Source organism: Apodemus sylvaticus, chromosome 7 (genome assembly GCF_947179515.1).
Source record: "Apodemus sylvaticus chromosome 7, mApoSyl1.1, whole genome shotgun sequence".
Taxonomy (NCBI): Eukaryota; Metazoa; Chordata; class Mammalia; order Rodentia; family Muridae; genus Apodemus; species Apodemus sylvaticus.
Window position 1 is genome coordinate 5,541,999 of NC_067478.1, and position 19,463 is coordinate 5,561,461.

General features: G+C 47.5%; 1 protein-coding gene across 7 annotated transcripts in view; it reads right to left on the reverse strand.

Moving 5' to 3' along the window:
* Positions 1–13,967: 13,967 nt before the first annotated feature.
* Golga4 (golgin A4) overlaps positions 13,968–19,463 on the reverse strand; it is an 84,700-nt gene continuing 79,204 nt past the window's right edge. For 4 of the 7 annotated variants that reach the window (XM_052187021.1, XM_052187020.1, XM_052187016.1 and 1 more), the window contains 2 exons: positions 17,107–17,166; positions 13,968–14,649 (listed from right to left, as the gene is read on the reverse strand). In XM_052187021.1, coding sequence (XP_052042981.1) covers positions 17,137–17,166 — 30 coding nt within the window. In that variant the 3' untranslated portion in view covers positions 13,968–14,649; positions 17,107–17,136. The remainder of the gene's footprint in view (positions 14,650–17,106; positions 17,167–19,463) is intronic. The other 3 variants (XM_052187022.1, XM_052187018.1, XM_052187017.1) reach the window with 1 other exon arrangement.

Genomic DNA, 19,463 nt, shown 5'->3' on the forward strand with positions numbered 1-19,463 from the left:
GGCTTTAGTCACTTTATTACCACAGTTGTGTGTGTGTGTGTGTGTGTGTGTGTGTAAACACACACTCAGTTGATAGTGTTGGTATGTGACCTTGAGTAGATAGTCTCTGCAGGAATCAGACTCTGTAAACCGGGATCGTGTTCTTTAGGGACTAAATTAAATAAACCACGTGAAGCATGTCAAGGAGTGGTGTCTGGAAAGCAACTGATAAGTCCGAGTCTCTCTGCCCTTTGAGTCTCATGACAGATATGTTTCTGAGCTAGGCAACACAGAAGCTGAAGAGACTGTTTCAACCCTCTGTGTGGTGCAACCCTCTGTGGAAGGACTGATACAGATATTGCCTGAGAGACTTAAGAGCTGAAGCAAAGTCCTGATTTATTACCCACTAATCCCAGGACTTGTTATTATACCTTTATTTAAGTCTTTTGTACTGGCTGCTTTTGTGTGTCAACGTGACACAAGCTGGAGTTATCACAGAGGAAGGAGCCACCCTTGAGGACATGCCTCCATGAGATTCAGCTGTGGGGCATTTTCTCAATTAGTGATCAGTGGGGAAGTCCCATGGTGGGTGGTGCCATCCCTGGGCTGGTAGTCCTGGGTTCTATAAGAGAGCAGGCTGAGCAAATCAGGGGAAGCAAGCCAATAAGAAACATCCCTCCATGGCCTCTGCATCAGCTCCTGCTTCCTGACCTGCTTGAGTCCCAGTCCTGACTTCCTTTAGTGATGAACAGCAGCATGGAAGTGTGAGCTCAATAAACCCTTTCCTCCCCTACTTGCTTCTTGGTCATGATGTTTTTTGCACGAATAGAAACCCTGACTAAGACATCTTTGCAGAAAGATGGCATGATCGGCCTCCTCAGTTATGAAGGTTTTAACAGAATAGATGCCCAAACCAGAGTCTCCCAGGAGAGCAGCTGAGCTCACAGGGCTGCTGTTCTACTTTGGTTTCTGCTGCTGTGGTCAATGCCATGACCAAAAACAATGTGGGGAGGAAAGGGTATACTTGGTGTACAGGTTACACTGTCCATCACCAGAGGAAGCCAATGCGGCAGGAGCTGAAGCAGAGGCCACAAGGTTGTTCATCAGCTTGCTCAGCTGTCTTTGTTTTCCAGCCCAGGTCCATCTACCCAGAGACAGCACTGCCCGCAGTGGTCTGGAGCCTCCTACATCAAGCAGACTATTTAGAAAATGCCTCCAATGGGCCTGCTCACAGGCCAATCTGATGGAGGCTCTCTCTCCCAGAGTGTGTCGACTTGACAGGTGAAGCTATCAATAGCAGAAGATACATAATGAAAGACATGTGTGGGGCTGGGAGATGTCTCAGTGGGTAAAGTGCTTGCTGTAAAATCATAAAGACTAAGCTCAGATCCCCAAGCACCCCTGCAAAGCTGGGTATGGTGGCGTATGCCGGAAACCCCAGCGTGGGGGCATGGGGGCGGGGCAGAGACAGAAGGAACCTTGGGATTCGCTGGGCAGTCAGTTTAGTCTCACTTCAGGCTCAGTGAGAGACCCTATTCCAAAAACTGAGGAGAGTGACCAGGGAAAGCATCAGCTGACGTTGATACCTCTGGTTTCTAAACACATGTGTGTGCAAACCCTTACACGTGTGTACATACAAACATACACACATACATGCACACAAAAAAATATTTAAAGCACGAACAACTAACACCGTGCCTTCTTGTCCAAGCTGTGGAACAATTTGACCTCACGTTGCCACGAGTTTGGCGGAGAGTAGCCAACACAGGCCTGACGGGCAAGGCCCACGCAGTCCTCCCTCCTGGTATTATCTTATCCAAATGACTTTCCTGACAGGGACATGGTGAGATTATTTTTAAAATATATGCTTTACTAGAAGTTAATTAAGAATTAAAAACATCTTTGGGAAAGTACCTAGACAGCCCAGCTCAGCTTGTTTTTCTGACTGTGTCTGTGAGCCTCAGTTCCTCCCGCGTTGAGATAAGTCACCAGGCTCCGGCACATGGCTCTAGTCTGCTCCTTGAGCCAGTTAAGAGAGGCAAGCATCAAAGCTGCAGGCCAGACAGGGATGTAGTTCAGTGGCATAGTGTTTGCTTGTCATGTATAAGGCTTTGTACACACACACACACACGCGCGCGCGCGCGCGCGCACGCGCACACACACACACACACACTCGGGGTGGGGATAAATCGTCAGTTTCACGCTAGCCTATGGCATGCATATTTTGCACACAAGGACTTTCAACATCTGGGAGGCTCTTCCTGTGAGTTCTCCTCGTCTCCAGCTTCCATTCATCATGTGGGAATGAGCATCTCCTCCTACCACAGGTCTCAGGAAATGAGACAAGCTATAGTTTTGAGTCATAGTCATGTGGGAAAACTGGAAAGGGGTTTCTTGGAGATACAAAATCCTTTAGATGCCCTAAAATACGGAAGGCAGGAGAATCTAGTTTTAAACGAGTCCCTGTACTGCAGCTCGCACAGTAAGGACTCTTGCTCGGAAGTGGAAGATAGGACAGGTGCCAGGACACTGGGAACAGAGGCGGGAAGGAGCCACTTTTAGATCTCTGTGTGCAGGTTTGGCCCTGTGCACCATGGTGATTCCCCTCCTGAGGAACACCAAGAAGTCATGGAAATCTGACTCCATGGAAAAGATCTCTGACCTGATACACAGCTTACTTGTAAGGAAGCAGAGCTAGCAGACTGAGCTGATCTGAGTAGTATTCTCAGAAAGACACAGAGTCACAACACTCCAACATGATGAGCGGTCCTCATCTGACAGACTGAACAGTTAATAATTGGGGTGAGGGATCAATATACGGGCAGGCAGTGGCGCGCACTGTCAAGTCACTATGTGACAGTATCGGGACGAGCGTGTTTGTCACTCTTGCTGTGACGAAACATCTAACAAGTTCGAGCACGGGGGCGGGGGGGGAGGCGTGGGGGGGGGGTTGTTTTGGCTCATGGCTTGAGAGTGTAGGCCATGAAGGCAGGGGCAGTGTGGAGGCAGGAGCTGGCCACATCGAGCCCTGTCAGGGAGCAGAGAGAGCCAGACGAGGGTACCCTGCTCACTTCCTCCTGATTTCGTCAGGGACCCAAGAGATAGTGCCACGCCCACCCACTTTAGGATGGGTCCCTCAGAGGCATGTAGGACCATCTCCTAGATGACTTCTAGATCCTGTGGCAATAGTAGCCATCACACCAAAGAAAGCTTCCAGGTTTTTAAAGTATGCAAGAGAATTCCTGAAATGTGGAGTTCTAACAGCGATTTGCCAGAATCAAAAGCTTTTACTCTTTAGACAGAATGAAAATATAAACCAGACGCAGAGGAAATCTTTGCAAAACATTTCATAACAAACGGCTTCCCCCCAGAGTATGGGGGGGGGGGCAGACTCAACAACTATTGAAGTAACTCATGGGATGTTAGATTTGGCTATGAAGTGTCCTCTCCCATTTCACAGAAAAGGCTTATGGCTCAGGCGCTGAAGGACCAGTCGTGAGTAACATTCTGATGTCTCTATTACATCGTGGGATTCATGAGGGGGCAGAAGAAAGCAGGAGCCGACGGCCGTGTGTGCAGGCAAGTCAGAGAAAGACTGCAGTCAGCTCTCTCTGTCCACCTTGCCAAATACAGGATCCAACTCGGGTTGCCAAGATTTAAGCACCAAGTGCCTCTACCCATGCTCTGAGCCATCTCACTGGCCCCAGATCATATACAGTTTATGACACGGAAGTTACACTTGATGCGGCTGTTCTTGCAACTGTGTATTGTGCTGCATGCATGACCTCACCACCTGCTCATCTGCGGTCTCAGTTTGCAGAACCGTGGCTTACACAAGGTGACAAACCAGATCCCGAGCCAGGCTCCACCCCACGCTTGCTGAGTTTGCCTCGTTAAAGGACGTGGTCTTTCAGAGCCATGGCTTTAGTTCTTGTTTTGTCTGTGAGCTGAGGTCGGGATTAAATGGCAAACACCTGCAGCAGAATACAGCGCGTTCTTGTAAAGCTTAGTCCACCACCCCTGTAGAAATGAAAGCATCCAGACTTCCGGTCTCCGCAGTGCTGCTGCCTTTATTTTTAGCTGAGGAAGCCAGCCCACAGTCATCCCAAGTCCAGAGGTGGAAAGGCAAAGCTGTTGAAATGCTGACGGGCCTGCGGCCCCATGTGCTCTGCATTAGCCCGCCTGCCGCTGTTTGTTATTCTTTGCGTTATAGGCTTCCAGTTCTTGTGTGAAAGGTTTAGACACATAATAACCTCTTCGTCACTCCACTCTAGGTCCCTTCTGCATTCTGACTCTTGTTGGTTTCTGACCCTTGTTGGCATTGTCTTCCTGTGGAAGGCACTGGGGACCTTTGCTGGAAGTGTTTGTGTGTAAGTTTGATGCACATGTATACACCAACACCTGAAGGTGAGAGCTGGGCAGGATCCTAGCAGCATGGAGTGGGTGGTCCCAGCAGCGGAGTGGGCGTGCCCAGCAGCAGGGTGGGCAGGCCCAGCAGGACTCCCACATGAAGTTCTGTGAGAAATGCCTGAAGCCTGAAGGCTGCGGTGGGCTGGGCAATGCCATGAGGACCTCTCCCTTAGGACCTGGGTATTAGATATTGAAGTTAACACACTAAGGTGGAGCTGTAAAACTTTTTAAAAGGGGGCTAGAGAGAGGGGACCGGCAGTTAAGAGCAGTTATTGTGCTATAAAGGACCCGAATTTGGATCCCAGAACCCATATTGGGCAGCTCACAGTTAGTAGCTTCAGTTCCAAGGGATTCAATGTTTGCTTCCGGCTTCTAAGGGCACCCACATTTACCACCCCACCCCACACACATACACAAACATACACACATATGGCACACACAAGTTGAATTATAACCATTTAAAGTCACATAACTACAAAATCATTGCATTGTATTAATATTGGTGACTCGGAGCAGCAGCTGCACAGATCCTCACTGAACGCTATTCGGTTTAAACCTTACAGGAAGCTTGTAGGTCAAGGATATACAAGAAAATCCACCTCTAAGTGACGTGTGACATTAAAGAATTGTATCGGTTCTAACATCTGAGAGTTCAGATTTAATTCGAGTGCCCAGTGAATTCTGCTCGGACGCCCCTGGACACCCCTCTCCTCTCTGCTTTCTTGTGGCTTCTCTTTGGGTTGCTGATGTTCAGCGCAGAAATTCCACACTTTCCTATGACTACGAAATCTCTGCAGCTATGCCGGACCTCACATCCTTATTCTATGTCTTGAAGTCAGAAGTCCTAGAATTCGATTTTACACAGGGGTTCAAAGTGGGTCATGTGACCTTCCCTGAATGGTCTCTGGCTGTGGGAGGAGGGGACGGACGGTAAGAGAGATTGATGGATGGATGGATTGATGGATTGGTTTTCTCAGGATGAAGGTGCAGTGCAGCCCCACTTAGGAATGGCAGGCAGAGGTGCCCAACAATGCCACTAACTTTGTTTGCCTCTTCCGTTACTGTGACAAACACCACGAACCAAAGCAACCCGGTTACAGTCCATCGTGACAGGAAGTCGAGGCAGGAGCCAAAGCAGAGGCTTTTGAGGGTGCTGCTCGCTGGTTTGCTCCCCATGGCTTGCTCAGCCTCTTTCTTATAGAACCTAGGACCAGACCGAGTACAGGTATCCAGCATCCGTTCATCTCTGAACTTAACACATTCCATCAACTGCCCAGGGCCTGTTGTGGGGAGCATGGACCCCAGGGATGAGGGCGTGTAATCAACAAGAGTTGGGGCCATAGGGAGCTGGAAGTCTGAGAACATAGCTAACGGCCTCACTGCCTGCCTTCTGGATAACCAAATGTCCATCTTAAGCAGATACGCTCTCCCTACGGGGCCGTGGAGTCTGCCCTCACGAGGCAAAGAGATGCATGCTGGGGCTCGGCTGTACTCACAGTGCTTCTTCCTCTTCAGGTACGCTTTCTGGAAGACAGAAGTGTGTGTCTCCTAAGTGATTCGCTATCCTGCCAAGAGAAGATGGCCATCACACCAAGTGACAGGAGAGTCTCTCAGGGAGAAAGGCCTCTGGTCTCAGCACTGGGTTTACCAAGAGCGGAGACAGAAAGGAGGGTGTTGCTATAATTTTCCAACCCAATTACCTGGTAAAAGAAATCTCAACTCAATCAATATCAATACAAGCTATACGCCTAGGTTGGGCGGATCTCCCACTGCACCACTCTATCCCCATCTGTGTTATCCCATAGAACTTGCGGTTTCTGCAGGCCATGAGCGTCACCCTCTTCTCTCCCTCGATCCTCCATAGCTCCACCTCCTTTCGGTCCATCCTCTGTAGCTCTTCCCCAAACTCTCAGCTGCTCCTCCTTCCTCCTGCCCGGTCATTGGCTCTAGTCTTTATTTGAAAAGTTAAGGTGGGGAAAAGGTTCACAAGGCACCTGTATACATGATTAACACCTCATCTGCAGCCCCTCCCAGGAGTGGAATTAGCATCACAATACAAGCCCAGGACTGTCCACCACAAAGGGGTCCCAAGGGGAATGAAAGCCCCCTGACTGGCAGCTGTGAGCTGACGCTTGCTAGGGTTCATCTCTAAAGCGCTGTGGGAAAACTGACCTTCTGTCTCTCGAGGAGAACGTAGAGTGAAGAGAGAGTCAGCCCTGTGAGATGGAAGCCATGGATAGTGTCACTTTTACACGTGGACGGCAACGACCTGGGAGAGGAGAGGCCTTCCCACCTGCTTATAAGGAGGAGGGCACCAGAGACTGCCGAGTCTGTGGAGTACTCGGGGCTCTCAGTCTGGTCCCGAGAACCCATATTGACAAGCCAGACGTGACCGAGCCAGGCTTGGTGTGGTGCATTTTCCTTCCCAGCACAGAGACTGCTGAAACCCCGGGGCTTGCTGGCCAGCCGACCTAGCTAAGTCAGCGAGATCCGTGCCAGCAAGAGTCCCTGGGTGCACCCTTGTGAACACACACTCACACAAAGGATGGTGCTGGCCGAGCTCACGGTGCAGGATGCTTCTCCTACCTCCGGACCCAGTAGTCCCTGAATGGGCACAGCAGGGCTCTGGCTTTGCCCATAAATGGCCACAGATTTGTGAGTGGCTTCTAGCCCTGCCACCAGAGGCAGGCTGCCACAGGGGGACAATAAAAGCGAAGCCGCCTCCATTAATCAGCTTGTGGGATTAGATATGAATGGCTGAAGGCCTGCCAGCGAGCCACAGCCAGGGCAGCTGACTGGGGGGAGTCAGGCGGCCCTACGCCAAAGCGTGACTCCGAGAGCTTCCAGGAGCCCATCGGAAGAAAGGCTGCATAGGTTAGACAGTGCGCTCTGACAGAAGCCAGCGAAACCACAGAACAGAGCAACAGACCGCACCCCACACACGCCAGAAGGCATGAGTGGGAGCAGAGAGATCTCTTTCTTTGTTGGCTCACAGCCGAGTGGTCTGTACACTGGTGCGGTGTCGTCAGTGTCTGTGAAAATAGACACGGATTTTCCCTTCCTGGACACACACACTCCTTGACACTGGGGAGTGGCTGCGTACTTTCCCAGTCCTTGATTCTGGATTCAAGCCTGCCATGCTCAACAGAATGTAGACGTAGACGCAACAGAGTGTAGAACCCCCAACCCAGGCCTCAACATGCCATGCACTCACGCCAGCAAGCTGCTGCTGGCCCGCTGATGGTGGACCATGCCGGGCAGAGATTAAATATCATCATTCCAGGAGGAGCCAGGGCTCAGTTCTTGCCTTCTCTGTTTATGGTCACCTAGCATCTGGCACATTTTGGATCTCTCTGATGATGCAGGAGGCTTCTTGCTCACGGATTTAAGTGATAGCTAAAGAAAACGAGACAGGAAACGCACCTGCTGAGAAGGTGCTGTCAGGCAGGCCATTTTATCAGTTGTTTTCAAGGCAAGAACTCTCTCTTGGCATACCTGCCCCTCATAGGCACACTGTCTAAAGCTGAGAAATGCTAGCACACCCGCTGTTCGTCCAAATGTATGTTACCACAGCACACAAGGCCCTAGTGTTTTCTGATCCTTGAGTGCTTTCTTATTGAAGGTCCATCGTTGCCATTGTTTGGTAAACTCCAGTTTAAATGTTTGGCAAAGACTGAATATGCCTGAAAGGGAGTTCTGCATCCTCAGGAGGTTTCCACCCGCCTGTGTGGAACTCTCAGCAAAGGCTGATAGGGAAAGGCCCGCCTTTCTTTTCTCTTTCCAAAGAGAACAGCGCCCTCTATGGGTGTCAAGATGCAATTACAGTGCTGCCCCTGAGAACAGGCAAAATCCCCTACTTGCAAGTGAATTCAGAAGTTGAGGCCTTCTCACTCCTCTGTGTGAAGGTGGAGGAGCACTGGGCCATAGCATCTTGGAGGCCGCAGACCTGAGATAGCACAGGAAGGACTGTCTGACATGTTCCAGGGACCCTGCTGTGTGAGCAGCAAACGCCTATTGGCATTCTACCGTCGATGCCTGCGGTCCCGGCTCCTTTACGGCTTCCGCATGGGCGCCCAGGTTCTTTGGCCTCCAGCTGACGGATGGATAGCTCTTCCAGATCGTTTTCAGAATGGCTCTCAGCCCTTCTTGGTCCTCCCCTTTTCCCTCTGATTTTTGTCTCTGGTCCACTCTCAGCCTGTGGCTCAGTGAAGCACGCCCTAGCTTCTGCTGAGCTCCTGGTCCATTTGGTCTCCGTCTCTCCTTCCACCTTCCCTTGCTGTGTCACAGAGCACATGAGCGATCACAGCTGCTTGGGGAGTTGAGGCTGAAGGCGAGCTCATGTTAGGCAATATGGCGACTGTCTCAAAATTAAGGAAGGGGAGGACTAGGCTCCATGGCCCTCATGCTTGGTGTATGTGAGGCCTTGGGTCCAATCTGCAGGACAGCACAAGCAAGCTGGTGGGCTGAAGGGAAATAAGCCAGAATAACAGCACAGGACGGTGGTAGGCCTTCCCTTGTGTGTGGGGTACCTGGAGGAGGAACACAGCTACGTTCTTTCTTCTGTAATGAATCTTGATTTCTGCTGTAACTCCACGCTGACCTGGCTTCCCTCAGTTTCAGCCTCACTGTCTGTTTGTTCAGCCACACCTGTTTGTTTGCATACTCTTGGCACCATTTTGGTAACTCATGCTTTTAGAAACATGTGCATTCCCCCAGAGATTTTAGTTTTCAGGAATATAAAATTTCCAAGTACTCTCTCTCAACCATCCTTTGGATTTCCCATCTGTTTTGTCGCTCCATTTCCTCTCTAAGAGTATTGTCTTCTTTCACTTTTGGGGTGACTAAGGTTTCTCAATCTCATTCATCTTCTCCAAAATACAAGGATTGTACTTTCATTGTACAATGAAAGTCTCCAAGTCATCCACTGCATTATCCCTGTCTCCAGGTCATCCACTGTATTATCCCTGGGTCTCCAGGTCATCCACTGTATTATCCCTGGGTCTCCAGGTCATCCACTGTATTATCCCTGGGTCTCCAGGTCATCCACTGTATTATCCCTGTCTCTAGGTCATCCACTGTATTATCCCTGGGTCTCCAGGTCATCCACTGTATTATCCCTGTCTCCAGGTCATCCACTGTATTATCCCTGGGTCTCCAGGTCATCCACTGTATTATCCCTGTCTCCAGGTCATCCACTGTATTATCCCTGTCTCCAGGTCATCCACTGTATTATCCCTGGGTCTCCAGGTCATTCACTGTATTATCCCTGTCTCCAGGTCATCCACTGTATTATCCCTGGGTCTCCAGGTCATCCACTGTATTATCCCTGGGTCTCCAGGTCATCCACTGTATTATCCCTGTCTCCAGGTCATCCACTGTATTATCCGGGTCTCCAGGTCATCCACTGTATTATCCCTGTCTCCAGGTCATCCACTGTATTATCCCTGTCTCCAGGTCATCCACTCTATTATCCCTGAGTCTCCAGGTCATCCACTGTATTATCCCTGTCTCCAGGTCATCCACTGTATTATCCCTGGGTCTCCAGGTCATCCATTTCTTCCTTACATTTTCATTCTGTTCCTTCTCTGGCTAATCTGGGCTCTACTTGCTTTTAGTTTTCAAAAGCTGAGAGGCAACCATTGCACTGTTATTTTCTTATACTCTATCTGAACTGTTTTCTGTTACTTGAGGCCTGGCTTTGCTACATAGCCCCAGATGGCCTGAAAGTATATATCCTGGGCTGGTCTTGAACTCAGTGATTCTTCTCGGTCTACATCTTGGGGCTTTAGGCCCATGACATCACTCCTGCTCTCTGACTCTATCATGAACACACCCACAGCTGGGTTCTTCTGTCTCATCACCGGCTTTGCTGTAGCCCAAAGGCCCCCATTGTGTCTGCTTTCATGTTTATTCAATTCTAGCAATTTCCTCAATGAGCTACTGAAAGTGTGTGCCATCAACTCCACGTTTCTACTTTCTACAGCTTTCCTCGCTCAGGGTCTTGGCTGTGGGTCTCAAGCCTGATTTCAAATTGAAGTGGAGTAACATCCTTGCTTTGTTTACCCACCGTTTGAATCTTCTTTTAGGTCAGTGATAATTTTTATTTTGGATTTTTTTTAAAGGTATAGGGATTTAGTTTTATGTGCATTGCTGTTTATGTGCCTGCATGTCTGTCTGTGTGAGGGTGAGACCCCCTGAAACTGGAGCTACAGACAATTATGAGCTGCTGTGTGGGTGCTGGAAGGGTGGCCAGTGGTCTTGCCTGCTAAGCCACCTCTCCAGTCCCACTTCTTTGTAGATTTTTTTAACCCATCGTTTTAGCTGTTTGGTATCTTTGGGTTAGTTATTGGGGAGTTACAGTCTTTTGAAGTGTTAGCTGACCTTTTGCTCCTTGGGGTTTAGGTTGAACTTTATACATCTTGTGGTTGTGGTTAGGGCTTCCTTTCCCCAACAGGAGCCTGACCTGCAGTCATGGCTGGAGCTGGGGCCACTTTCTACGTCTTCTGCACAGGCTGCAGATGTCCTATCACCTCTGGTTTTGTTTGGCTGGTTGGTTGGTTTTTTTCTCTCCTCAGCATGTTCTGTGTCAGCCCTCATTCCTCCCATTCAGAGTCACAAGGAGACAGCTCCTAACTGGCCACATTACCCTAGACATCACGGAGCCTGTGATTTGGGGGATCTGCCTATTGGGGGGATGGTGTTCACTCAGCTAAGTTGGGCCAGCGGTGAGATGGCTGCAGCTATCCTGAGTGCTGACCCTGCAGAGCCGAGCCCCCCTGGTAGATTGTCCTAAGTCAGCTGATCCAGAGTGAGCCCGATATCCACGAAAGGCCTAGGACAGATGCTAGACGGAGCTGACAAAGCTTCACAGACACTCGAGAGCAACTACAGGCGGGCCCGAAGCAAAACTGTCTCTGCGAAGCCAAAGAAGATGTAAAGGACAAGTGGGGATTGGGGACATGAAGAATAACCCAAATGCTGAAGCTCACAGATGCATCCAGCAACTGAACCTTTAAGATCAAAAAGAAAGAAATCAGCGGACTTAAAGGGAGAATGACAGAAATAATTCTAAACATGAGAAAACACGGGTAGCTCATAACTGCCTCTAACTCCAGCTCCTGGGCATCTGACCCTCGCTTCTGGCCTCTAGAGACCTGCACTCATGTGTACCAGCACCACCCCCATATAAATATAATTAGCAATAAAATATAAGAGTCCAAACAAAGCCCAATCAGGAGAAAGAAAGCCTGGAGACATGGTACTGTGCCACTGTTTTACCGCTTTCCCGAGGAGGTTATGCTAAAGTAACAAATCCCAGCCTCCCAGGTTTCTAACAGTCAAGCTGTTCCTTCTTCCTCCCTCCCTGACCTCCCTTACCCCTTTCTCTGTGGCATTCGGAGACAAAGGTTGAACTATGCCAGGACTGGGATGTGGCTGAGCCCAGCAGGACTGAAGGTGGTGGGGGAATGGATTATCCCACTCTAAAGGAGATAACCACAGCAAGGTCTGTAGTGGCAAGACACAAAGCAGGAGAGTGAAGAACTGGAAACCCCACATCTGTCTACCACAAGCTGTGCAATGGCAGCCAAAGATTCATGTCCGCCCTGGCTGTCCGCTCACCGGCTCCATGTGACAACCTGAAAACCTTGTCCCATGACCACATCGGATGTCCTACCCAGATCTTATTACCCAGGCCACAAACCTATGAATTTAAAAAGGGAAATGATGTGTCTTGGCCACCCCTGACACTCAGACATGGAAGATGGGAACAGAGGGGGGCCATGGTAAGCACTCCTTATTTAACAGCAGATGCTGCTCCGTTTGGCAGAGGGACAGACACCTCTCTCCTATAGCAAGGAAAACACCTGGAAAACCTTTCATCTATGTGTCTGTGTGTGCACATATGCTCTGTGGAGGGCGGGGCTTGGGGAGATGCTGTCTCCCCAGAGCTGGAGTAAACAGTCTAACCATCTCTCCAGCCCCATCAAACACATTACTCTGCATGCTGACCTAAATACTAATTTTAAAGCTTTAACACTTCTAAAGAACAAAAACCCAACTAAAGATATTCCCAGGTAAAGTGGGGACATGACACAGAAGCATGTGGCTCAGGGCTAGATGGCCCACTATCCCACTCTCCCCTGTGGTCCTCACACTGCGGCCATCATGTGTGCTTTAGAAGGACTTGTTTTAAGCCAACTCCAGCCCTTCAAATTTTGGTGATGCCACTGGAAGGTGAAGATCCAAGAGGACACAGACTTATAATGTTCATCTGGGCATCTACAGTGCCAGAGGCATGGTACCAGACAAAGCTGGCACAAAGTGACTTGACGTGTGCTCACTCAGCAGCAGAGGCTACTGGGGCAGACTGGTTAGCTTGGGTTGTTTTTTCAAATATTCCCATGCCATGGACAACAAGCTCATTGCAGTGAATTTATTGTAAGTACTAAGTGTAACCTACTCAACAGCTGAGGAATGGTTACACTGTGGCACGGCCTTTGAATAAAACGGCACAGAGTTGAAGACAGAGATAAATCAGTTTTGATGACTTTCAATACGGACTTACAAACGGACGGATGCACACGCAGGGTTTTGAAAGAGGGAAGACAGAAAAAAAAAAAACCAAACAAAATAAAGACCTACAGTTGGCAGAGGGTCTGCCCAGCATTCATGAAGGCCTAGGTTCATGAAACAGGTTAGGGAGCTGGTGAGGTGGCTCAGTGAGTAGAGCTGCTTGCCGTGAAAGCCCCTACTGCTGACCTGAGCCAATTCCCCAAACCACACAAAAGTGGAAGGGAAAAACTGATTCCAGAGCTAACAGGGAAGGTGGGTAGCATCCAAACACATTTATGCATGTGTACAAACATTAAATATTTAATACAAATTAAGTTTTATAGAAATACACTAAGTCCGCTCATTTAAGAATTGTCTGTAGTTGCTCTGACCAACTGACCCTGCTCTCTCACAGTTGGGTACCAACATGAGGGAGGGGTTAGGGAGAAATTACAAGATGTTGTGTGGAGAGTTACTAAGAGGCCAAACTGCTACCCTGGAGAGAGGCATAAAAGATAAGAAGGGAGCTACCATCTGAAACCCTTCAGAGGGACACCATTTTGCCAATTTAATAAGCCCTTGGTAGGAGTGTCTTCTCGCTACAGAATATGGAGCAAGTCAGTTGTAGGGTGCAGTGCAGGAAGCCCCAGCAGCTAGCAGGCTGGCTGGATAAGCGGTGCTCCACCCCTTGCAGATCTAAGAGTCTGAGTACCATGTTCCCTAGGATGTGAGGAGCGAGTGAACCCTTCTGAGCAGTTCTCACAGCTTCGTGTCCAGAAACTTCTCTCTCGCTAGGCTGAAGAACAGTCAGTAACTCCCAGAGCAGAAGCCTTCCTGTAACACACAGGAGGGTGGGCGCCCGTCCCCCTCAGTCACTCATGTAACCTTGGCATACACACACATCTGTCCTAGCGATCAGCGCTTAGTTGGCCTGAGAGCCCCCTCCATTTATCCATGCGAACTGAAGCATGGATGCTTAACCATCCGAAGTGATTTCAATGTAAACAGAAGCACAATGAAAACTATTATATAGGAAATAAACTTTATTTCTCTGATCCTCTGAGATGGCATGGCCAGCAGTCACAGAACTGCAGACAGTAGGATTATGTACTATTTACAATTTACAGTAGGAGTTTTTCCTCTGAAAAATAATATAAGTACAAAAGCTAGGTAAACATGAGGTACTGCCATTTGGGGCTTATCATAGCATAAAGAATTAGGCTTTAGCAAATATTCAAAAAATCAATCTGTGAAACAGTCAATTCAATTCTCTAATTTATCAGAACAAAATTCACTAAGTTTCACCTCAAAATTTATTGCACAAGTCTTTAAGAAGAGAAAGAAATCACCGTAAAATAAATAAGGAAGATGGACAGTTCTTTAAACAGAGGGAGAAGAACAAAAGAAAGAGACACTGAGAGGCAGGCCAGGGAGGGCCAGTCAGAACAGCCTTTAAACCACAGGGAACTTCCCAAGAAAACACTGAGGAAAAAAGAACAAAACTACCACCATTTCTCTGCTACCACCAAGAACGTGTGCTTCAAAAGCAATGTGTCTGTGGCCAGGGTAACATCTGTCTTCAAGCTACACGAATGGCCTGTAGTGACAGTGCCATTCTCCAAAAACACCACACGTGGACAGCTTCCCAGGCAGCGGCCGCCCAGCCTCACTCTTTCCATTTCTTCAAGATGAGGTTCGGAGCCATGACTGAAAGGAAAAAAAATAAAGGAACCTCGGGTGAAATAAGAAAGACAAGCATGCTCCTACAGCCAACAGCGTGAAAGTCGCTTTGTTTCTTCAAGACAAAATAAATTAATACTCTAGGGATGACGGTAAAAAAGGTCAACCTTTCAAATACTGACTCCTATTGGAATATTCTAAAAAGTACTGTTAGGATAACTTAAACTGATTGATAGCAACCCCAGGACAGTGCTGCTGAGCCATGGCCCATTCTGTGCTGTGTGCGCACTCCCACCAAGGGCTGCTCTTCAGACAGGCTTACAGGGAAAGCAGTGATCCCACTCTCCCAGTGAGTGCTTTCGCTGCATCCTGCAATGCTCTCAGCAAGACAAATGCACTGCAGTGTAAGAGGCTAAGCTTCACCAGAAATTCCCTGAAACTTAAAAAAATGCTGGACAAACCCAGACTTTTCCTAAGAGTTTTCTGGATTAAATTGCTAAATGCTAGGACTCAGATCTGAGTAGTTTAAGATCTTAGAGAAGTAATGTCCAAGTAAGCTTAAGTAACAGAGACAAACTGCTCATTTGCACTCAGGTGAGGGAAATGTTAAGGTATTCTGAGTATTATTTACAAAGCTAGCTCAACGATCATGCTGGCCCTGGGAACCTAGTGGAGGGATGGGAAAAAAGATCTTCTGATAAGGTTGCTCCTTTTCAATTACTATTTTGAAACGTTGACTTTGACTTGAACACATTTAGGAAACAAAAGTCAGCTCAACAAAGCAGCACAAAGCAGGGCTATGAAAGCAAAAGACCGGGGACCCATGGGTACTCAGTGCAGTGTGTGCTCTTTGTGGGACATGACATCTGAAATATTTATGAGAGGTCTCATTTGAAAGGTGAGAAAATTGAACATCATGTATAGTATCACACAGTACTAGGTACTATCTGACTAGAGCGCTTACTGAGTATATAGCCCTACTGTGCAGGGCAATCCTCATTTCAGATGATTTTACCTGCTTATGTCTGCACAGTCAAATGCTTGCTGTAAGCATGATGTTTACAGGTAACTGCCAATGTTACACAGTGGGGAGATATATGGAGAGAAACCAAGAGTGACAACAGGGAGAGACTTTTACAAAATGTTAGAAACATAAAAGTGATGGTAGATATGGGCATTCACTCAGTTATTTTTGCAAAACTTAGGTTTCAACCCAGAAGTCAAATGACAAGCAAGCAATCAACAGAAAGGCTGAGGCCCAGTCCCAGTGTGAAGAGAGCAGCCCTCCAAGGCACTGCAGGCCGGTGTGGGGCAGCGCCTACAGGACTTACTGTTTGTCAGCTCTCATCCGCTTCTTAGTAAAGCAAACTAATGAAACCACGCTCTGCACTGCCAGCCCCCATAAAGGAGACAGGAACGACTCAGCTCTAGATAACCTTGCAAGCAAATTAAATGATAAGGTGGGAAAACCAAAAGGGAGACTCAATGCGGGCATTTTTTTAAAAATTAAAAAAAAAAAATAACAAAATTAAAAAATAAAAAACCAGAGGCGTTGGAGAGATGTTCCGCAGCTTAAGAGCACTGGTTGCTGTTGCAGAGGATCTGAGTCCAGGTCCCAACACCCACACAGTAGCTCACAACCCTGTGACTCCAGTCCCAGGGGTCTGAAGCCTCTCTGCCTCGGTGGTGCACATACATGTGGATAAACACAGACACATAAAATAAGTAAATCTTTTTAAAATAATGTAAACATTTAAATAAGCTTCTTCATCCTGCTCCGTTTGTCCATGCGGAACAAACCATCATCATCATCAAGTATATTCAGATGTCAGTCACTGACAGTCAACTTATTTGTGATTAGAATTACAGCAAGTTTAAGGTACCTGGGTACCCCAAGTGATTAAGGCAATGTTAAATCAAGCTAATGACAATGACTACTGTGTGAGGCTGGGAATCCTCAAATGTTGAGGGCCAGTAAATGGTGGGAAACATTGTAGACAATTACATTTCACTGTAATAAAATGCTCACCAGAGACAGCCATATTCAACTGACCGAGGCTGCCAAGGAGCGCCCACAGTACACACACGCTGTCCTGCAGTGAGCTGTGTGATCATGGGACGCAATAAAACTGCATTTATTTTTAATCAACTTCACTCGTTTTCCTTTTTCCCAGCCTAGCGCTCTCATCAGGCTCTGTGGTGCCTCGGGCCCTCTTCACTTGACTCTGAAGCACAGCCCGGCCCTGCACGGCCTCACGTGCATCCACAAGTAGCCTTCATCTCTCCATCACAATCTGTAGCCATTCTTGGTGGCTGTCAGGCTACATATCCATCTATTTCACAGAATCAACAGAAAGCAACTACATTAACCCAATGTCATAATCATGTCCATTAAAAAGAACAAGATAATCCCAGAAAAATGGCTGATGGCATGCAATACACGTGATCTCTGTACCCAAGATACAAACATGGCTGAGCACTCACCACATGCTTACTAAGCACAGACTGGCGTTATCAGAAGATGCCACTGCGAGGTGAGGAGAACTACAAAGCCAAGAGGAAAAGCTTATTGGGTTAGTTTTCAGACAAATAGTGCAGAGGTTACACTGTGCATACAAAGTGGACAGAATTACAGACGGTACCTAAGTCATTTCAAATTCAGGGTCATCTGGCAAAGCATAAGGAATATGTAATACTTCCTCCATCCTAGATTTGTACTTTCAATTTTCATTTAAAGGTTTAAATGCTGAAAGGTGCACTTCATGCTAAGGGTGCATTTAACTGCCAAGTAAATTAGAGGGGTTTATATTATCAAGTGATTTTTGTTCTAATTCCATTACCAAATACACTACAATTTGATTTACATAATTTTAGCTTATCCCCATGAATTTTTAGAAGTCAATGAATTTGAAATTCATATATATACCTGTATATTGAATTCTCATTCCTAAAAGGTGTCAATTTTATCACTGAATAATTCCCTCATAATTCAACAAGACTGTCAAGAGTAGCTGCAGGAATGATGCACCATTGCAATTCTAATGCAATCGAACTTGATGTCAGTTTGCTTCACTGTAGCAAACTTCTTAACTAAACCCCACACCCTAACTTAAGGAGGTCACCATCCACCAGCAGTAACTGATGCCATGGTTTGCTCTGAGATGGAAATATGCAACAAAGGCTGTTAACTAGAGCTGGGTGGTGTGACAAGCCTCTGAATATGTGTGTGTATGTGTGTGTGTGTGTGTGTGTGTACACAATGAAGTTAGTAAAAAGGAGCAAAATGAAAACAAACTAGAAAAATGTCTTTCAATACACACAGCATATAAGGTTAGTATTTTGTGAGAGAGTCTGCAGAAGCACACAGGACATAGGGTGTGGATGCCCCGTGCCTGTACTTGTGAGGTTAAAAACCACTTAGGGAATTGAATAGAGAGGAATCCAGTGCAACTCCTCAGTGTTTTATGTTGAGAGCCTCCCACGTTGTGATCCACAGCAGCTTTGAACTGGGACTCTTGTGCTCCCAAGTGCTGGGATTACGGGCATGCTCCCTGGCCGCCACACTGTTAACAGTGATGATCTTGGCATGGGGTGAACAGTCTGATGTTGGAGATTATGAAGAATTTTCTAAGTAATTTTTCTGAATTGTTTGTAACAATTTAGAAAGTGATTTGTCATGTCTTATACTAACAATGCCAGCCAAACCACTTTCTCAATTAAAAACATTTACATTTGCATTGTTTTTCATTAAGCGTTATTCGTATTTTCATTTGTTTTCCAAATTCATCTGGCATGCTTCTTCTTACATAACAGGGCCCGATAAGCTTCATGGTGGGGTGGAAGCCTTCATCTAAAAGGCTATAAAGTGCTGACAATTATTAACGTAGGGGAAACGAGTGAGACCAACAAAAGCAGCACGGCTGGTCAAGGACTAACCCCAAGTACACGTGAGGCTGGGGACGGAGCTCAGTAGCCAGGGACCAGCGTACACAAGGCCCTGGGGTTCAGTCTCCAGCACCACAAAGCACAGGAGCAACAGACACCATGGGGGACGAGTGTGGGGGGCGAGCACGGTGTGCGGTGAGCAAGGAAGACAAGCCCTGGCAGGCCAGGGAGGACGCTCTGCCTCAGCCACGGGGACAGACACATGGGTTATGGCTCTGAAGTCTGTAGCACTTCAATGAGAGAGTGCACTTTTAGGAAAAATTAAGAACAGACTTCTCTGTAACAAAAGACTCTCTTGATTTCAATTTCAGCCAATTAGAATATACTTTATAAGTGAAATTCTCTTAAAGATACAGGAAAGGATCCCGAGTCACTCTACAAATATCAAGACTCTCTTTAGACTGATAAAAAGATCAACGCATTGATAAATTTTCAACTTACAGGCTATACTCTACTTAATGCCCATCATTACTTCACATTCCTGCAGATCTATTTTACCATATGCACATCTGCTGGGCCCATCTGTCATTCACCTATGATTAAATGCAAGTTACCATTTATCCCTAAAAGTAAAGCTTCCATGTTCTCCATCTATGTTCTTCATAGCTTCAAATTTCCTACATTCTCTGTAACAACTACAGGAGCAGAGACGGCTGCAGACTGAATTTATTCAGCAAGCTAAGGGTCATGACCCAGGAGCTTTGGTTAAAGCCTGTGCAGGTCAGCCTCAGGGCAAAGGAGGGTCAGCTCAAACCAGCTCCCACTTCCTGCCTTTCTAGGGGGACCGCTGCTTTACTCACTTGAGCTCCGGGAACCCTGCCCCACAAGTGTGGCATCAGCTGTCCACACTGCTAACAACTCTTTCCCTTCAGAGTCCCCATCAAATCCTCATGGGA